This window comes from Bufo gargarizans, chromosome 8 (genome assembly GCF_014858855.1).
Source record: "Bufo gargarizans isolate SCDJY-AF-19 chromosome 8, ASM1485885v1, whole genome shotgun sequence".
NCBI classification, from domain to species: Eukaryota; Metazoa; Chordata; class Amphibia; order Anura; family Bufonidae; genus Bufo; species Bufo gargarizans.
This window is the reverse complement of record NC_058087.1, coordinates 178,027,927-178,049,188: the sequence shown is the minus strand read 5'-3', so window position 1 is coordinate 178,049,188 and position 21,262 is coordinate 178,027,927. Positions and strand designations below refer to the sequence as shown.

Genomic DNA, 21,262 nt, shown 5'->3' with positions numbered 1-21,262 from the left:
TAGGGCAATAGGAGTAGTGCCGAGGCTGCATTAGTAAGCGGAGAGTGGCGCTCAGTGGGCTGACAGGGGTGGAGCTTAATTAGCGGACAGAGGCGGGGCTTAGTGATGTGATGGGGCAGAGCTTAGCGGTGGGGGAGTGCGTGTCCACAGCTAGTCATACCTCAGCAGAGAGGCTATCCTGTAGGCTGTACAGCTCCGCGACAAACTGGGCCTGCGATTGGTCAAACACGGTGAGCCTCGCTGCGGTGATGCGGAACGCTCTGCTGCTCAGCTGCTCCAGTCCTTGGATGTACGCTGGCGAAGAGCCCCCTAGTGCGCGAGAAGGGAACAGCAGGCAGGTGGTCTGGCACAAGGCGCTGGTGAGCAGCGAACCTGCAATACAAAACGCAGGAGGAAATCTCACACGTCTCGCTGCGCGTGTCAAAGTCAGATACAAACATGACTTAATGCAGCCGTGTAATAACGTAATTGTTTTAATTGTGCGGCGTCTTCCACAGTATAATGGGATTTATGAGGTGGTGTCACTCCACCTGTCTGTCACATGTAATTTATAACGTGATTACGGAGCGCCGCTTCTGATTATTATATGTTAAATATTGACATGACTATATAATTATTCAGTGGAAAATAAGATGATGTGCGCACGGTGGAGGAACAATAGGAGAGGATCAGATTCCCGCGACACATTCATTCTGCCTGAGTTTAGGTTCTGCTATAACGACTGTGAGAGTCGGCACCGCCGCGGGTTATACCATGGCTGCTATAGCATTATAGGTCATGTGTAACCTCCCCATCAGCACCAGCCTGGGACTGCAATGTGCCTGACAATCCTGCGATCCCTGCGGAGACACCCAATTACGACCTCAGGGCAACTCTATAGATCGACATCTCTGCACAAGGTACCGGTCCAAGAACACAACACAAAGAAGTAACAGGGTACCACTGGACACAGCACCAACCTGTAACCTCTAAAATGTGTAATCCTTAGCATACTGCACCAACCTGTAACCTTATCCTTAGCATACTGCACCAACCTGTAACCTTATCCTTAGTATACTGCACCAACCTGTAACCTTATCCTTAGCATACTGCACCAACCTGTAACCTTATCCTTAGTATACTGCACCAACCTGTAACCTTATCCTTAGTATACTGCACCAACCTGTAACCTTATCCTTAGTATACTGCACCAACCTGTAACCTTATCCTTAGTATACTGCACCAACCTGTAACCTTATCCTTAGTATACTGCACCAACCTGTAACCTTATCCTTAGTATACTGCACCAACCTGTAACCTTATCCTTAGTATACTGCACCAACCTGTAACCTTATCCTTAGTATACTGCACCAACCTGTAACCTTATCCTTAGCATACTGCACCAACCTGTAACCTTATCCTTAGCATACTGCACCAACCTGTAACCTTATCCTTAGTATACTGCATCAACCTGTAACCTTATCCTTAGTATACTGCTCCAACCCACAACCTTAGCATAGTGCACCAACCCACAACCTTATCCTTAGTATACTGCACCAACCTGTAACCTTATCCTTAGTATACTGCATCAACCTGTAACCTTATCCTTAGTATACTGCACCAACCCACAACGTTGTCCTTAGTATACTGCACCAACCTGTAACCTTATCCTTAGTATACTGCACCAACCTGTAACCTTATCCTTGGTATACTGCACCAACCTGTAACCTTATCCTTGGTATACTGCACCAACCTGTAACCTTATCCTTGGTATACTGCACCAACCTGTAACCTTACCCTTAGTATACTGCACCAACCTGTAACCTTATCCTTAGTATACTGCATCAACCTGTAACCTTATCCTTAGTATACTGCACCAACCCACAACGTTGTCCTTAGCATACTGCACCAACCTGTAACCTTATCCTTAGTATACTGCACCAACCTGTAACCTTATCCTTGGTATACTGCACCAACCTGTAACCTTACCCTTAGCATACTGCACCAACCTGTAACCTTATCCTTAGTATACTGCACCAACCTGTAACCTTATCCTTAGTATACTGCACCAACCTGTAACCTTATCCTTAGCATACTGCACCAACCTGTAACCTTATCCTTAGTATACTGCACCAACCTGTAACCTTATCCTTAGCATAGTGCACCAACCTGTAACCTTATCCTTAGTATACTGCACCAACCTGTAACCTTATCCTTAGCATACTGCACCAACCTGTAACCTTATCCTTAGTATACTGCACCAACCTGTAACCTTATCCTTAGCATAGTGCACCAACCTGTAACCTTATCCTTAGTATACTGCACCAACCTGTAACCTTATCCTTAGCATAGTGCACCAACCTGTAACCTTATCTTTAGTATACTGCACCAACCCACAACCTTAACCTTAGCATACTGCACCAACCTTAACGTCAAACTGTAACGTAAACCTTAGCACCAACCCACAGCCTTAACCTTAGTATACTGTACCAACCTCTAACCTTAACCCCAGCATACTGCACCAACCATTAGCTTTAACCTTAGCATACGGCACCAATCTGTAAACTTAATGTTAGCATAGAGGACCAATGTGTAACCTTAACCATAGGGTACTGCACCAACTCTTAACCTTAGCATACTGCACCAAGCTGTAACCTTAGGAATAGATATAGTACCAACCTGTAATTTTAACCATATCATACTGCACCAACCTGTATACCTTTCATCAACTTAGGTACCGCACTAACCTCTGCACCAAACTGAAATCCTTTCTGTACTCCAAAAACCTGTAACCTTAACACATTGCATCAACCTGTAACCTCTGCACCAGCCTGCAACAATAACCTTATTTTAATGCACCAACCTGCAACCTTAACACACTGCACCAATCTTTAACCTTCGCATTCTGCCTCTACATCTTTTGCATCTTGCACGAACTGTAATCTCTGCACAACGACCTAGCCTGTTACCCCAGCATGCTGCCCTACAAAGCATCACCCTGTGTCTCCTGCACAGTGGACCAGTCCACGACCGCACCCGGTCCAGTGCGGTCTGTGACTCCAGTATACTGCACACAGCACCAGTCTGTAACGCCTTGCCGGCTGCCCCAGACTATTCCTCCAAACCATCGTCTTCATCCGCCATTTGTCATGTCATGACAGTTCATTTCAGCGAGACATCTCCTGTGAGAGAGACCGCACGGCAGCGCGTTTTCATCACAACACCACAAAATGTAATTTCATTTCTGAACGTTCATCTCCTCAATGTGGAGCACCGAAAGGATTTCATTACGCCAGTTTCACATCTCCCCTAAAAAACAGCTGCGGGTGCCCATGTCGCCCCGAGGCATTCGAAGGAAACCGCGCCAAAGACTTTCCATTGTTGTTGACACACAAACACAATTCTACTAATCCGCTTGATACGTGGAACCTAGTTAACTGCAGCCAGGATTAGTTCAGAAACTCAGATGTGTCTGCGTGCTGAAGGAGAAGTCCTCCGCCTGCTGGGAGTGAACGGGTTAATGAAACGTGGGGTCTGATTGCGGCGGAAGTGTCGGACAGCTGCGTTCCTGTGCAGGGATGCTGACACCAGCGTGCGTCATTAGCCGAGCACACGTGCCCCTGTGTATGTGACTTGCATTTTCCATATACTTGCACTATAAGCTGCACGCACTTGTCGCGGATGGTGCCCGTACGATTAACCCCGAGTGTGACAGATCCCTGCTCGCTGTAGGTGCTTGCGCTGGGTTTTTAGACCCACTGCTCACTTTGCCCAACCTATCCCCAAAACAGACAAACGAGTGTGCGGTAATTATTTGCGTGCCTTTGATAGAACAGATTCTGTGATGTGGACGCCTCCGTGGTGCGGTCGGGGGAGGGATTGAAATACATTTTCTGTCCCAGAATTTTTTTATGTTTTTGTTTTTTTTTTCCTGGAGGAAGCAGGGGTAAGACCAGTGACCCGGAAGGGTAGAGGAGGTGGCACATGTGATGCTGGAATTTTTCAGGCCCCTTTATACACCTGCTTGCACAGTAGGCCCTATGCCCTTTAAAGGGGTTTTCTGGGATTTTACTATGGATGACCTATCCTCAGGACCAGTCCTCAGGATAGGTCATCAGTGTCTGATTGGTGGGGGTCCGACATCTGGAACCCCCGCAGATCAGCTGTTTGAGAAGGCACCGATGCCCCTGTGAGCGCTGCTGCCTTTTCTCAGATTACAAAGCACAGCGCCGTACTTTGTATAGTGGCTGCGTTTGGTATCGCGCTCGGCGCCATTCACGTCTACGGGGCTAAGCTGTGCCTAGGCCACGTGACCCATGAACGTGACATCACTGGCCTAAAAAAAAGCTGAGAGAAGGCCGTGGTGCTCAGGGTCCAGGTGTCAGACCCCCTCCAATCAGAGACTGATGACCGATCCTGAGGATAGGTCATCAGTATTAAAAACTTGGAAAACCCTTTTAAGGATTTGCTTTGACGGTCACGTTTAACATAGGCCCCACCCCTTTGACTCCTGCCAGTGTGTGTTTGGGCACTGGGAGTCATGATGCCCATCCCAGTGCCACTCGCAATCAGGGCAGCGCTACAGGAGGCTTTTCCAGCACCCAGGAGATATGCTGCCTCTCCCTGGAGTCGGGGGAGGTCTCCCCTTTTTCCAGGAGGGTTGACAAGTATGTTCAGGCTATATCTCCATGTGTCCAACCCAATGTCATAAAGCGGAGCAGACACATTAGATCTATGTCAGCTGGACCTACCACGTAATGTGTATGGGGCCTCTCACTGGAGGAGGACCGGGCCATTACCTGTACTCTGTGATAGTCCGCCATTGCAGAGCGGATTCTTCAGGGCTTGCCTTTGTGTTCTGCTGTTAAATATGACGTCCCGTCTCATCCTGGGGATCTGAAGAGAGAAAACTGAACGTGAGATTCATATTCCCTGCGTAGTTTAAACTCTCAGATGCCGCATTCAACACTGATCGAGGCATCTGAGAATCACAATCAGGTGCTCAGGGGGTTAATAAAAATAAATAAATTATACTCCCCTCATCCACTTGATCGCGGAGAGGCCGTCCGCTCACATCTTGAGTGAAAAAAAAAAAACGCCAAAGGACCTGCGGCGAGCGTAATGACATCATCATGTGATCATGCTGGCCACGTAGTGACGTCACTGCGCGCGCCGAGCTTGATCACGTCTGATGTCTTCACGCTCGCCGCAGACCCTTTGTCGGGTTTTCTTCAATCGATACGTAGCAGACGGCCTCTCCGCGATCAACAGCTTCCAAAAATGACAAGTTGAGGGTTTAACTCTGCAGTGCATATGCCCCGTGCGGACGTACCCCAAAAGCTCTCGTCCCATACTTTAGGCATCTCGTTAACCAGAAGTCTTGCAAGTTGGCACCAGTCTGTGATTGCGAACATCGTGACTCCTCAAAGCATATCATTCTCAGTCCCTTTGTAGTAAGCCACTAGTAAGTACATCAGAAAACGAGCCTCGGGATGCGCCGCGGCAGTGAAGGAAGCCAAGACAGCGGATTAGCCCTTACCCTGGAGGCGCCCGGAAACTGGGACTTTTTACAAAGGAAGCTGGATGCACCGAGAGACCCAGTTCTCCAATAAACCACAGTTACAGTCGTCTCAGTTACACACTGCAATAAAAAAACTGAACGAAAAGACTAAGACTACTTTCACATAAGAGTTTTTTGCGGATCCGTCATGGATCTGCAAAAATGCTTCCGTTACCATAATACAACCGCATGTATCCACCATGAACGCATCCGGTTGTATTATGTCTTCTATAGCCATGACGGATCCGGTTGTATTATGTCTTCTATAGCCATGAACGGATCCGGTTGTATTATGTCTTCTATAGCCATGACGGATCCGGTTGTATTATGTCTTCTATAGCCATGACGGATCCGGTTGTATTATGTCTTCTATAGCCATGACGGATCCGGTTGTATTATGTCTTCTATGGCCATGACGGATCCAGTTGTATTATGTCTTCTATAGCCATGAACGGATCCGGTTGTATTATGTCTTCTATAGCCATGACGGATCCGGTTGTATTATGTCTTCTATAGCCATGAACGGATCCGGTTGTATTATGTCTTCTATAGCCATGACGGATCCGGTTGTATTATGTCTTCTATAGCCATGACGGATCCGGTTGTATTATGTCTTCTATAGCCATGACGGATCCGGTTGTATTATGTCTTCTATAGCCATGACCGGATCCGGTTGTATTATGTCTTCTATAGCCATGAACGGATCCGGTTGTATTACATCTTCTATAGCCATGACGGATCCGTCATGAACACCATTGAAAGTCAATGGGGGACGGATCCGTTTTCTATTGTGTCAGAGAAAACAGATCCGTCCCCATTGACTTACATTGTGTGCCAGGACCGTCTTGCTCCTCACCACATCGCGGACAGAAAAACGCCGCTTGCATCGTTGTTCTGTCTGCGATGGGAGCGCAACCAAACGGAATGGGACGCATTTTGGTGCATTCCGTTTTTGTTCAGTTCAGTTTTGTCCCCATTGACAATGAATGGGGACAAAACTGAAGAGTTTTCTTCCGCTATTGAGATCCTATGACGGATCTCAAAAGCGGAATTGAAAACGCAGATGTGAAAGTAGCCTAAAATATAAGAATATATAATATATCAATAAAAAGGAATGCTATATATGTTCACATGTATAAATATGTGCCATTTTTGTTTATGTACAAATTTTTTTTAAGAGAATTTTAAAAAAATAAAAAAATAAAATAAAAAGGAATAATCATCAAGCTAATATTAAGGTATAACAAACGCTCCAGGTATGGACTGGCGTGATGTCTGGGGGTCTGCCTGCCTGGACACATATGAATTGCATAGAACTCAACTCCCTAATATATAGGAATTATCTGTACAAGCGGGCAAGATCCGATAACAGAACACAGGCTGCTGTTTATGGTAGCCTGTATCCTCCCTTTGAGACCTTAGACGACTCAAGATGGATGCAAAGGAATGCAGCTTCTGAGCAGGGCATCGTCACAAATTTTTAACAGTGCCACTCTTGCCCACAAGTGGTGCCTGGTACTGCAGAAACCCCTTCTTGAGATCAGTGGGGAGGTGTCAGCATTTGCCCCACAAAGTCATATTTCTAGTCTCTTTACCAGGCACTAATTTAAAGCAATGTTCCCAAGCCCGTTCAAAAACTACAACTCCCATCATGCTCGAACAGACTGCAGCTATCAGGGCATGGTGGGAGTTGTCATTTTTGCATTAGCTGGAGAGCCCCAGCTTGGACATCGGTGACTTAAAGCCTAGCTTCCTATAAGTGACACTACATAGACCAGGCATCCTCAAACTGCGGCTCTCCAGCTGTTGTAAAACTACAACTCCCACAATGCCCTGCTGTAGGCTGATACCTGTAGGCTGTTCATTTTTTAGAATGGTCTTATTCTGGATATAAACAGTTAACGCCTGTTTAATGATTTGAGAAGTCCCCTGGGGGTGTAAGGGTGAAGGATGCGTCAGTGTAGATGTTCGCAGCCGTTCTGCGCAAAGTGTCACCCTGTCACATGTTCTTCTGTGAAATCCCAGGTTAATGGCCTTCTATGAAGGAGAGGACGTGTGGATTCAGCATGTAAATAATCGCCCTTCCTGCACAATGACATATTCCCCAGCGTTAATGTCCCCCGGGGACATCACTACGCGGGCGCAGCTGTAAATGACATATATGTTCTGCCTGCGCAACCGTCTAAAGACTACCAAAAATATCAGCATACGCCTTGTACTTTCATGGTGGCTATTTTGGGCAAAAGTCTCATGGCGTGTTCCGAAAAGCTGTGCAGTCTGTCTGGTAGCCCAATTCCCGGCCAAATTTTCTTGTTAACTCTTCCTGGAAATTCGTTTATAGAAAGAAAATCAATGGGGTTTATCGAGTGCAAGTCTAGACATGGAGGCATCATTGGAGGCTCGGTCACCTGTGAAGCCATCAGTCAGATCTGTGCCATACATGTGTATACGTACAGACTCCACGGACAAAGCCAGGATATTACTAAAGTTGGACCAGGGTCAAAAACTTAGGGGCACATTTTTTTAAGACCGGCCCCTGAGCTGGCGGTGGATCGGCGAAGTTATGTAGAGGCGCCGGCCTCTACATACCTTCGGTGTATCCACCGCCGATTCTGAATATAAGACAGCTGCCTTGCTGTCGTACATTTAGACCATTTTTTATGCTTAAACCAGGAGTAGAAAATGATGAGTGAGACCCGTCCCCTTCCCCGCCACGTCCCCTCTTTTAGAAGAAGTCGCAGATTCTGGTGTGCAACAGAACTTGCGCCAGATATACGACACAAATGTGGCCTATATCTGTTCATAAATGTCCCCCTTAGTTTTTTGGGGGGTTGAATTATCCTGCCATTAAATATACACATTATGATAAATTTAGCAGATTTGCCATGGACATGCTGTTAAAAAAAATGCTCCCATGAAGTACATTCGCATAGTATGGTACCACCTGGTGGTCAACATGTATAGCAATGTGCACAACCATCCACTGAGCTGGGTGCTGGTGGTCGCACATGCTCAGTCACTCTCCCTACTCCCAGGTCTCGGCATAGTGATCCGCAGTTCACTGTAGGCCAGCCAACAGAAATAACTTTCTGCCCAGCTTGTCAGGAAGGAGCAGAGCCTCCACAGTAGTATGGCGGTGGAGCTGAGAAAACTGCTGCCAGAGGGTGAAGGAGACTGATTCTGTCCAGTGCCGGTCCCCAGCAACACCAAGGGGAACATGTGAGAACAAAAAATTATGAAAAGGGTATTTTTTATTCTGATGTGAAAATAACTTATGGCTCTTTGCAGTCCACGGATTGACTTTGTGCAGACAGCTTCATGTGAAAGAGAATAAATGCAGAAGCGTAACGTGTAGCTCCTGGGTCCGGGGAAACCCGCCATCCCCCCAACCACTATCCCCCCTCCTATCATGCTTCATTTACAGTACTGGTCTTCATGTATGGGGAAGATAGACCCGATGGGCCCTGACCAGGGTCATGGGCCCCGTTAAAACACCACCCTCTGCATCCCCTATAGTTACCCTCCTGCAAGACTAGTATCGTCTGCAATGATATACCGCAGTGATGAGCCCAGGATGTGCCCCACTGGCATGCACAGGGTATGCTCACTCTAAGTATGGTATAGGTAGGTGAAGGTCAGGGAGGACAAAATTAAAGTGCAGGAGCTGGTGATCCCTGCCCTATTGCTGCCCAGAATTGTGCCCACCTATTTCTGCCAAACAGCTCAAAGCTTCTCCGCACTGGCAGAAGTACTATGTAGCAGAGATGTAAGAGCCAGGGTTGTCGTCACACCCGCTGCATACTGTGGGGCCGAGTTCTCATCACAGAGCTTTTCCATGCCAAGGACCACTACATCCTGCAGAGCAGCGACTGTGCCCCTTGGAGAAGCCACCACGATGGGACCCTGGCCTACCCAGGTCAGGGTACATTAATACATGGGGCAAAAATAAGTTACAAAGGCAGCAGGGGCAGGCACAAAAGTGTTGGGGACAGGAAGAGGATGTGCCCCTGCAGGACAGCTGTCAGAGGAGCGGGCACATCCTTGTCCTGAAGTTACCCATCACATGGTGCCCCCAGCCATTTTCTAGGCAGAGGAAGCCTTCATCCTACGAATACCATAAAAAGTACAACTACTGAGGCTTGAGGCACAGCATCTATCATACCTCATATGGTTAGAACTCATAGTGATAAATTTTTGTCCATTGTGTGGGGCCTGTTAGATTTCAAGATGGGGTCAATGTCAGAATTAAAAGGTGTCAGTCCGGCTAAGTCTACTTTCACACTCACGTTTGGTGCGGATCCGTCATGGATCTGCACAGACTGATCCGTTCAGATAATACAACCGCCTGCATCCGTTCAGAACAGATCCGTTTGTATTATCTTGAACATAGCCAAGACGGATCCGTCATGAACACCATTGAAAGTCAACGGAGGACGGATCCATTTTCTATTGTGTAAGATTGTGTCATAGAAAACGGATCTGTCCCCATTGACTTACATTGTGTATCAGGACGGATCCGTTTGGCTCAGTTTCATCAGACGGACATCAAAACGCTGCAGGCAGCCTCCAGAGCGGAATGGAGACGGAACGGAGGCAAACTGATGCATTCTGAGCGGATCCATTAGGGCAAAACTGATCCGTTTTGGACAGCGTGTGAGAGCCCTGAACGGAACTCACAAACGGAAAGCCAAAACGCCAGTGTGAAAGTAGACTAACTTGGCATGGATCCCGGATAGGGGATTTTCAGGACAGAAGGGCATTTACCTGTTCTGCTTCTAGAACAATGGACTGGTGGTCGCAGACGAGACCGTCGGGGAAAAAGCGCTTTATTTCTCGGATGGCAGTCTGGTACGAGGTGGAACCTGGAGAGCAGGAGACAATGGTGAGCGGTCAGGAACACACACAACACTTACTGTAGAGAATCCCTACCTACACTGGGCTACCTCATCCTGCTTGTTCTGTAGGGGCGGACGGTGCCTGGAATCATATACGGGTCAGATTTCCTCAGTTATTCTTCCAGGAAACCTATAAATAAACTGACAACTGGGCGCTAACATTCCTTTTGTACGATAGTCGGAAACGGTTTAATCAGCGCTGACAGTGTGCGGAGAGACCTCCCAGTTGTCAATTTATTTTTACATTTCCAAGTGGAATAAGAGAGGAACTGCACAATAGCGAGTTCTAAGAAAAGATGCTCCAGAAATTACTATTTTATGGAGTGGATTTAACTACAACAGACCTGGAAGCAGGAAAAGCATCAACAATGGGCAGGCTCCATGCTGACGGTTTCCAGTAAGTGGGATAGATGGACTGACAAGGGGCTTCATAATGATCCTCGTCTGTCCTCTCCAAAACGTTCAGCACTCACCCTCTGCTCACTGTAAATGCTGCGTTTATGACTCATGGCGTAATATTATAAGGCGAATGATCATCTTATAAACTAAAATTAGTTATCAAGTGGCGGTAAAAGCAGGACCTCAGGGGGGGATCCAAAACGGCAAAGGAAGGCGCTGAATGTTGATGAGGACCATTTTCCCGTACATCATGCGCAGCATGCATATTTAATACGCGGCACACGTGTCATATAGTAAAACTGTATTATACGTGATCATGCGCTGTGCTGTCCGTGCAACATAAAGGGAAGGTATCGATGCAGTGACATCTAGTGGTCATCGGCGGTACTGGACTCCCCCAGAAATAGTTCCGCCTCATAGAGACTATACAGGTAGGGCTCTGTTCATACCAGAATCATAGCTTCCATTATTACAGTAACTATGGATGGATCTCAATGATCTATAAAAGGTGCACCAGCAGCACTTAGTTGCACTGTCTAGGCTTCTTTCAAACCAGCTCTACTTACAGGCTATGACAGGAATTTTTCTTATTTTTTTTTTATGTTACCTTCAGATAAAAAAAAGTTGCACCAAGTTTCAGTCTTCAATCCCCTTGATATACAGTTTACAAACTGCTGCTAACTTTCAGTCTTTTCTTATGTGCTCATGTTCTCCCAGTAATACATGCTGGATGTTCGGTCTGTGTGACCTGGATGCTTTTGTCTTCACTAGCTCTCATTCGTGGAGTGAATCCTCCTTCTATAGCTCATAAGGGATCTCCCCTTCCTTTCTACAAGTCACTGATGGAGTATGTGATTCCTCCTCCCTCTCCCTGTATAGTATGCTGTGGGTGATCTGCTTTCTCTCTACACTTGTACACAGCCTACACGATTCGCCCCCACCCCCCTTCCTGCAAACTGCCTTGTGTGTGCTCTGTCCTCTCTGGATCCTCTCTCCTTCTCCACACTTGAATTTGTCTCCTCCCCCTCCCTGCTGCTATCTCTCATACTGAAAGAAAGAAAGGAGAGAGCAGAGAGCTGTAACAGACAGGAGCAGAGCTCTGACAGATTTAGGTCACATTCAGCAGCACCAGCAGCTAGGTGAAGGACTTATACACATTCAGCAGCATCAGCAGCTAGGTGAAGGACTTATACACACTCAGAAGTATCAGCAGCTAGGTGAAGGACTTATATACATTCAGCAGTACCAGCAGCTAGGTGAAGGACTTATACACATTCAGCAGCATCAGCAGCTAGGTGAAGGACTTATACACACTCAGAAGTATCAGCAGCTAGGTGAAGGACTTATATACATTCAGCAGTACCAGCAGCTAGGTGAAGGACTTATACACATTCAGTAGCATCAGCAGCTAGGTGAAGGACTAATACACATTCAGCAGCATCAGCAGCTAGGTGAAGAACTTATACACACTCAGCAGCATCAGCAGCTAGGTGAAGGACTTATACACATTCAGCAGTACCAGCAGCTAGGTGAAGGACTTATACACATTCAGCAGCATCAGCAGCTAGGTGAAGGACTTATACACATTCAGCAGTACCAGCAGCTAGGTGAAGGACTTATACACATTCAGCAGCATCAGCAGCTAGGTGAAGGACTTATACACACTCAGAAGTATCAGCAGCTAGGTGAAGGACTTATATACATTCAGCAGTACCAGCAGCTAGGTGAAGGACTTATACACACTCAGAAGTATCAGCAGCTAGGTGAAGGACTTATATACATTCAGCAGTACCAGCAGCTAGGTGAAGGACTTATACACATTCAGCAGCATCAGCAGCTAGGTGAAGGACTAATACACATTCAGCAGCATCAGCAGCTAGGTGAAGGACTTATACACACTCAGAAGTATCAGCAGCTAGGTGAAGGACTTATATACATTCAGCAGTACCAGCAGCTAGGTGAAGGACTTATACACATTCAGCAGCATCAGCAGCTAGGTGAAGGACTAATACACATTCAGCAGCATCAGCAGCTAGGTGAAGAACTTATACACACTCAGCAGCATCAGCAGCTAGGTGAAGGACTTATACACATTCAGCAGTACCAGCAGCTAGGTGAAGGACTTATACACATTCAGCAGCATCAGCAGCTAGGTGAAGGACTTATACACATTCAGCAGTACCAGCAGCTAGGTGAAGGACTTATACACATTCAGCAGCATCAGCAGCTAGGTGAAGGACTTATACACATTCAGCAGCATCAGCAGCTAGGTGAAGAACTTATACACATTCAGCAGCATCAGCAGCTAGGTGAAGGACTTATACACATTCAGCAGCATCAGCAGCTAGGTGAAGGACTTATACACATTCAGCAGCATCAGCAGCTAGGTGAAGGACTTATACACATTCAGCAGCATCAGCAGCTAGGTGAAGGACTTATACACATTCAGCAGTACCAGCAGCTAGGTGAAGGACTTATACACATTCAGCAGCATCAGCAGCTAGGTGAAGGACTTATACACACTCAGAAGTATCAGCAGCTAGGTGAAGGACTTATATACATTCAGCAGTACCAGCAGCTAGGTGAAGGACTTATACACATTCAGTAGCATCAGCAGCTAGGTGAAGGACTAATACACATTCAGCAGCATCAGCAGCTAGGTGAAGAACTTATACACACTCAGCAGCATCAGCAGCTAGGTGAAGGACTTATACACATTCAGCAGTACCAGCAGCTAGGTGAAGGACTTATACACATTCAGCAGCATCAGCAGCTAGGTGAAGGACTTATACACATTCAGCAGTACCAGCAGCTAGGTGAAGGACTTATACACATTCAGCAGCATCAGCAGCTAGGTGAAGGACTTATACACACTCAGAAGTATCAGCAGCTAGGTGAAGGACTTATATACATTCAGCAGTACCAGCAGCTAGGTGAAGGACTTATACACATTCAGCAGCATCAGCAGCTAGGTGAAGGACTTATACACACTCAGAAGTATCAGCAGCTAGGTGAAGGACTTATATACATTCAGCAGTACCAGCAGCTAGGTGAAGGACTTATACACATTCAGCAGCATCAGCAGCTAGGTGAAGGACTTATACACACTCAGAAGTATCAGCAGCTAGGTGAAGGACTTATATACATTCAGCAGTACCAGCAGCTAGGTGAAGGACTTATACACATTCAGTAGCATCAGCAGCTAGGTGAAGGACTAATACACATTCAGCAGCATCAGCAGCTAGGTGAAGAACTTATACACACTCAGCAGCATCAGCAGCTAGGTGAAGGACTTATACACATTCAGCAGTACCAGCAGCTAGGTGAAGGACTTATACACATTCAGCAGCATCAGCAGCTAGGTGAAGGACTTATACACATTCAGCAGTACCAGCAGCTAGGTGAAGGACTTATACACATTCAGCAGCATCAGCAGCTAGGTGAAGGACTTATACACACTCAGAAGTATCAGCAGCTAGGTGAAGGACTTATATACATTCAGCAGTACCAGCAGCTAGGTGAAGGACTTATACACATTCAGCAGCATCAGCAGCTAGGTGAAGGACTTATACACACTCAGAAGTATCAGCAGCTAGGTGAAGGACTTATATACATTCAGCAGTACCAGCAGCTAGGTGAAGGACTTATACACATTCAGCAGCATCAGCAGCTAGGTGAAGGACTAATACACATTCAGCAGCATCAGCAGCTAGGTGAAGGACTTATACACACTCAGAAGTATCAGCAGCTAGGTGAAGGACTTATATACATTCAGCAGTACCAGCAGCTAGGTGAAGGACTTATACACATTCAGCAGCATCAGCAGCTAGGTGAAGGACTAATACACATTCAGCAGCATCAGCAGCTAGGTGAAGAACTTATACACACTCAGCAGCATCAGCAGCTAGGTGAAGGACTTATACACATTCAGCAGTACCAGCAGCTAGGTGAAGGACTTATACACATTCAGCAGCATCAGCAGCTAGGTGAAGGACTTATACACATTCAGCAGTACCAGCAGCTAGGTGAAGGACTTATACACATTCAGCAGCATCAGCAGCTAGGTGAAGGACTTATACACATTCAGCAGCATCAGCAGCTAGGTGAAGAACTTATACACATTCAGCAGCATCAGCAGCTAGGTGAAGGACTTATACACATTCAGCAGCATCAGCAGCTAGGTGAAGGACTTATACACATTCAGCAGCATCAGCAGCTAGGTGAAGGACTTATACACATTCAGCAGCATCAGCAGCTAGGTGAAGGACTTATACACATTCAGCAGTACCAGCAGCTAGGTGAAGGACTTATACACATTCAGCAGCATCAGCAGCTAGGTGAAGGACTTATACACATTCAGCAGCATCAGCAGCTAGGTGAAGGACTTCTACACATTCAGCAGCATCAGCATCTAGGTGAAGGACTTATACACATTAAGCAGCATCAGCATCTAGGTGAAGGACTTATACACATTCAGCAGCATCAGCAGCTAGGTGAAGGACTTATACACATCAAAGGAAATATTTGTGGAATATTTGTGGAATATGTAGCAGATTCACATACCATACATTGCGTTTCGAACAGAACTAGTGCCATATTGGGCTCTCCAGAGGAACTGGTCTTGAGCTTTACACACTTTTGGATCTTCTGGGCCCAGGAGGTCTAGAAGTTTGAGAATTGCATTGTTCCTCTGGAGACACAACACAAGGGCCGGGGCTGAGGTCAGGTAGTCACAGTGGGCTTGGCACAGATCCTTGTCCTGTGGAGATATTAACAGCTGCATGGTAAGTATTTGTGAAGTGCATTTCTGGTAATTACTAGCTTGGAAAAAAAAAGGGCTGTTTTTCACACAAACAGTGCCTCCCTCGCCCGGGGGCTGTGCCTGGTATTGCAGCTTGATTTCATTCACATGAACACCAGACATAAGCCATACACAGGAGTGGCATACCGCAGATCCATGTGTGGTACAACCCCTTCAATGCATACATGCCTGTTTTTTTTTCTTATCACAGCGCCACTCTTGCCTATGGGCTGTGTCTGGTACTGCAGCATTCACATGAATGTGACTGAGCTGTAATACCAGACACAGGCTATGGACAAGGGTGGGAAAAATGCAGATAACCCCCACTTTTAGGAGGAAGCCAACCCTCAAGTCAGGAGCGTAACTTGGAGCTTCAGGGCTCCAATGCAAAACCTGTAGCAGGACCCCACCTACCCCATGTGCCATTTATAATACTGTCAAGTTTTCTTATGTGGTAGAGGGGTCCTCTGAAGATCCAGGGCCTGGGTGTGACTGCTACCTCTACACCCCTGCCTCATGCTACACCATATTCCATAGGAATCCCTGTCCCAGCAAGAGTGACACCCCTCAGAAGACCATAAAGTTGCAAGCTGCTAGTGTCAACTTTAAAGGGGATCCGCCTGAAATAAAGAAGTGGTAAGTACTTACCTGACAGATCCCATGCAGCTGCTCTGGTTCTCCTGGCTGGGCTCTACTTACCTGGCTGCAGCACTGTTGCCATAATGACAACATGTGAACGCTGCAGCCGATCACTGGCATCAGCGGTAAACCCAACAAGACCGGGAAATGCCAGTGATTGGCTGCAGTGGTCACATGTTTTCAGGTAAGTACAGCCCAGTGAGGAGAACCGGAGCAGCTGCATGGGATCTGTCAGGTAAGTACTTACCACTTCTTTATTGCAAGCCGATCCCCAAGGTTGTCCTGTTTCCACCACACATATTCCTCAACTCATATGACACATGGCAGTGCATGGGGCAAGGTCTACAGCAAAATGGACGCCTCACCTCTCTCGCCTCGGTGGGGATGACCTGTAGTGCATCTTCTGTGCTCAGTGTCACCAACTTCATTGCCACCAAGACAAACCTCTGCAGCTCAATCCTGCGCAGGATCTTCCCCAGGTTACTGCTCCAGGATCCCGGTTTAAGGAGAAGAACTGTGTACAACAGAGGAGGACCTGGGAAAAAGAGCGAGGACAAAACAACTTCTAACAAGAGCTAATGCTGCCATGATTCTGTAGCCTGAAGTAATTAGGCCACCGAGACCCAAGAGGCCAAACAGAGTGAAATCCTGTGGCAGGATCCGTCCATGTGCTGACAGCCTTAATCCCAATCTGATATTCGGCCAATTTCCCACCAGTCATGTCGTGTCCTCGGTCTGTTCCTTGGCAAAAACCTGGAGCTCAAATTACCAGTGGAGGAGCCGCTCCAGAAGGTCTAAGATAAGCGGCCATTGTTCAGGGAAAATCGGCAATAAACCCAGAAATGAGTCACAACCTCCTTTCATTGGGTATTCGCGATCCCCTCCTATTTTTGGCTGAGAAGGTGCGCGGCTAAGGCTACTTTCACACTGGCGTTTCTGGGTCCGCTTGCGAGATCCGTTTCAGGGCTCTTATAAGCGTCCCAAAACGGATCAGTTTAGCCCCAATGCATTCTGAATGGAGAAGGATCCGTTCAGAATGCATCAGTTTGGCTCCGTTGCGCCTGTATTCCGCTTTGGAGGCAGCTTGCAGCGTTTTGATGTCCGCCTGACGATACGGAGCCAAACGGATCCGTCCTGACTTACAATGTAAGTCAATGGGGACGGATCCGTTTTCACTGACACAATATGGTGCAATTAAAAACGGATCCGTCCCCCATTGACTTTCAATCTAATTCAGGACGGATCCGTTTTGACGTAGACTTTTTTTGAAAGAATAATGCAAACGGATCCGTTCTGAACGGATACAAGCGTTTGCGTTATCGGTGCGGATCCGTCTGTGCAGATACAAGACGGATCCGCACCGAATGCAGGTGTGAAAGTAGCCTTACCTAAAGAAGAGGTGGTATCTGGCCTGGTCTCCATGGAGGTGTCCAAGTCCAGCACCGCTTTTACATAAGGGAAAGATCATGGAGCTGGGATTGTGTGGCCTGCCATGGCTGATAACAGGGAACATATGTCCCTCTAATGATCTATTTTTTGCACATTCTACAACCTTCGAGATCACGTTCATTCCCCAGACTGTTGGAATTCCTTATTTCTGTCACAGTAAATGACATGAGGTACTTACCCGACAGCATGTACGTGAATATGGACTCCGTCTGCGCCCTGTGCTCTCCCCCTCCTGGCAGAAGGACACAAAATGCTATTTTGGTAGGGGACACACATTGGTAGTAGTGCAGTCTATAGTCCTATGATAATCAGCTATCATCGATGGGGGGAAATCCTAGTACGTGCTCGATGCCTCTACAGGAATATGAGGCGTTACACTTACATCGATGGACTGCTTGTATAATGCATGACAGTGCTCCAGAGTCAAAGACCCTCCATGTGGATGCTGCTCTCTCTGAACAGGAAACCCCAATTGGGCTAAAGGGGTTATGCCACCACACATCATATAGTACATGACAATATCTTTCTAACAAAGCTAGAACCAGCCCTGTGCCTCACATGGATCTAGAGATCTCCCCATTCATTGCTCCAATTGCTCTGCTAGATTATCTTTAGCCAGGCAGCTCAGCGAGCGTGTCCTTTCTGCTGCAGCTCTCTTCATATCACGGCTCAGAGTGGGGGGGTCCTTGCAGCTGCAGCTTTCTCCCTGTAACTGCTACAACTTCTAACAGAAGATATGGCTGGTGGCAGTTGAAGATTTAAACTGAGCGTGTGCGACCACGGCAGTGAGGTGGACAAGAAATAAGGAACAGAATAACCAGCAGGTGGTGCTGTACAGTTACATTTTGTGGAATAGCTCAAAGGCTTTAGCAATTTTTTAATCACATGAAATTACAAAAGTATTCAGATCCAGGTGGTAGTTTGAAATATGCAGAATATTTTTTTGTGGCAAAACCCCTTTAATGAAAGCCATATATCATATTCTGGGTTAATAAAGGAAGAGGGGTCCTCTGTTCAGGATGCTCATCTCCTGGCCAGAGTGGGGAGCTGTTATAAAGAGTGACTCTTGCTCTGGAGGACCTGTCCTGTCCTGCATTACACAGACAACCCACTGTTTCGAATGGACAATGTGTAATGCCTAATTTCCCCTGTGGTGGCGCTGCATAAAAATTGCACACTTACTGCCACATTTCCTCAGAGATGCCTGGAGATCACTGGATGTCTCAGGAGGAAAACACTTTGTGACCAGCTTATTGTTGTTGGACACTTATAACAAGTAGAGATTGTCTAAAAAAAGAGAACCCCTAGGGGCCAGACTATCGAAGGGGATAAAACTTACCTGATCCCTGCCACTTGATTCCGGTTCCTTTGCTCCCTCACTGCTGGAGATCTTGGCTCTCCCAAGATCTGATTTGACGCAGGTCACGTGGCTGCTGCAGCCAGCAACTGGCTGCAGTGGTGAGATCCTCCATGCATCACTTGACCTATTGACATGACGTATGGGAGACACGCCACTGCTGCAGTCAGTCATTGGCTGCAATGGCCACGTGACCACCGTCAAACCAGATGTTGATTAGGGGAGCTGCAGTGGCCATGAAGTGAAGGAGCTGGAACTCAGAGGTGAGGATCAGGTAAGTATAATTCCCTCTGCAGGTCCTACCATGCCGGAGGGTCTGCCTGAAAGGCCCCCAGAGGTAGACCACCATACAGTACAAGGTGAGTGAAGCAGTAAAGGCCAAGGTCTCAGGTAGAGAATGGGTTCACCACAGACACACGTACCTTCTGACCTGCTTTGAATCCTGGGAGGAGCAATATATTTCAAAACTTGTCGTCTTTGGGAATCTAAGGAGTAGAACATTACCATAAGGACACATCACCTATACAGCATGCCTGCTAATGGATGCCCCATGAACTTCTTAGAGGGGTTGTCTACCCCCTATGGACAACCCCTGTCCTTTCTGTGTGATAATGGCTGGTAACGGTGAATAACAGATGTCATGAAAGCTGAATTAATCCCCTCTAGCTAGATGGTCAGTATGGAGACCCCTCACAACTATGGGGGAACCCAAGGAAAGGGGAATCAGCTGGAAGAAAGAGGGTAGGTGACATGTTGCTTACCAGAAACCAGGTCCTTATCTGTGAAAAAGTGGACAGCCTGACGAAAAGCAACTTCAGGAGTGGCAGACATGATGACCTTGGCTTGTCGCTTCCCCGTCACTGGCACAAGCTCTTTGATGGTGTCTGCTAGGGTGGAGAAGGCTTGGACACGTCGTAGGGCACACACGAGAGCCTGGTCAGAGGCTAGCTGGTCCACGCTCTGCTGCCAGAGATGTTCTCCTACCTCAAACGGGGTGATTGCAGTAGCCTGGGCCCAACTCAGGGAAGGCATCCACTTCAGACCCAGGAGCTCAAAACCTTGAAATCCAGTTCCTACTGGGGGAAGAAAATAAAAATAAATCACATTTGACCCACAAAATTCAGAAACAACTCATTTCATAATACAGTACGTTGGAGAAGGTCAACCACAGAATAACAGTAAGGGGATCACATTCTGCGGTGCCTGCAGGTGCCACTAGGGGGAGCTCACTGCATACAGCTCTCATTAGCCCATGTCCTGGATTAGAAAAACATGGCTGCTTTAGTCCATTAACAATGGTACACCTGTCCACAGGTTCTTTACAATACCGGAGCTCAATCTCATTCAGACATGGCCCATGGAGCAGAGTGGTGCTGTTTCTGAAAGAAAGCAGCCATCTTTGCAAATCCTCAACAGCCCCTTTAAAGCTGCCCCTATTGGTGAAAGACGTTTATAAATCTCTACGTTTCAGTGGACATTTCTGGAAAGTAACCAAAGGGTGGAAAGGGGGTGAAGAGACAAGAAGCCCTGGGCTTGGCCTCTTGGGGTGTGATGGCATGAGTAGGGGACCCCATTCTGTTTGTCATATGGAGCCCCTTTTAATCTATGTACAAAAGTGTGTCAGCAATTATACTCCATATACAGTTGCAAGAAAAAGTATGTGAACCCTTTGGAATGATATGGATTTCTGCACAAATTGGTCATAAAATGTGATCTGATCTTCATCTAAGTCACAACAATAGACAATCACAGTCTGCTTAAACTAATAACACACAAAGAATTAAATGTTACCATGTTTTTATTGAACACACCATGTAAACATTCACAGTGCAGGTGGAAAAAGTATGTGAACCCCTAGAGTAATGACATCTCCAAGAGCTAATTGGAGTGAGGTGTCAGCCAACTGGAGTCCAGTCAATGAGATGAGATTGGAGGTGTTTGTTACAGCTGCCCTGCCCTATAAAAAACACACCAGTTCTGGGTTTGCTTTTCACAAGAAGCATTGCCTGATGTGAATGATGCCTCGCACAAAAGACCTCTCAGAAGACCTACGATTAAGAATTGTTGACTTGCATAGCTTTATGCAAGGGTTATAAAAGTATCTCCAAAAGCCTTGCTGTTCATCAGTCCACAGTAAGACAAATTGTCTATAAATGGAGAAAGTTCAGCACTGCTGCTACTCT

General features: G+C 46.8%; 1 protein-coding gene across 1 annotated transcript in view; it reads right to left on the bottom strand.

Moving 5' to 3' along the window:
* LOC122945357 (dynein axonemal assembly factor 8-like) overlaps positions 1 to 21,262 on the bottom strand; it is an 81,485-nt gene that overhangs the window by 9,865 nt on the left and 50,358 nt on the right. The window contains exons 21-28 of the mRNA XM_044304431.1: positions 19,841 to 20,155; positions 19,502 to 19,564; positions 17,901 to 17,954; positions 16,639 to 16,808; positions 15,397 to 15,592; positions 10,304 to 10,401; positions 4,779 to 4,875; positions 161 to 372 (exon numbers count right to left, since the gene is read on the bottom strand). Of these exons, the coding sequence (XP_044160366.1) occupies positions 161 to 372; positions 4,779 to 4,875; positions 10,304 to 10,401; positions 15,397 to 15,592; positions 16,639 to 16,808; positions 17,901 to 17,954; positions 19,502 to 19,564; positions 19,841 to 20,155 (1,205 nt within the window). The remainder of the gene's footprint in view (positions 1 to 160; positions 373 to 4,778; positions 4,876 to 10,303; positions 10,402 to 15,396; positions 15,593 to 16,638; positions 16,809 to 17,900; positions 17,955 to 19,501; positions 19,565 to 19,840; positions 20,156 to 21,262) is intronic.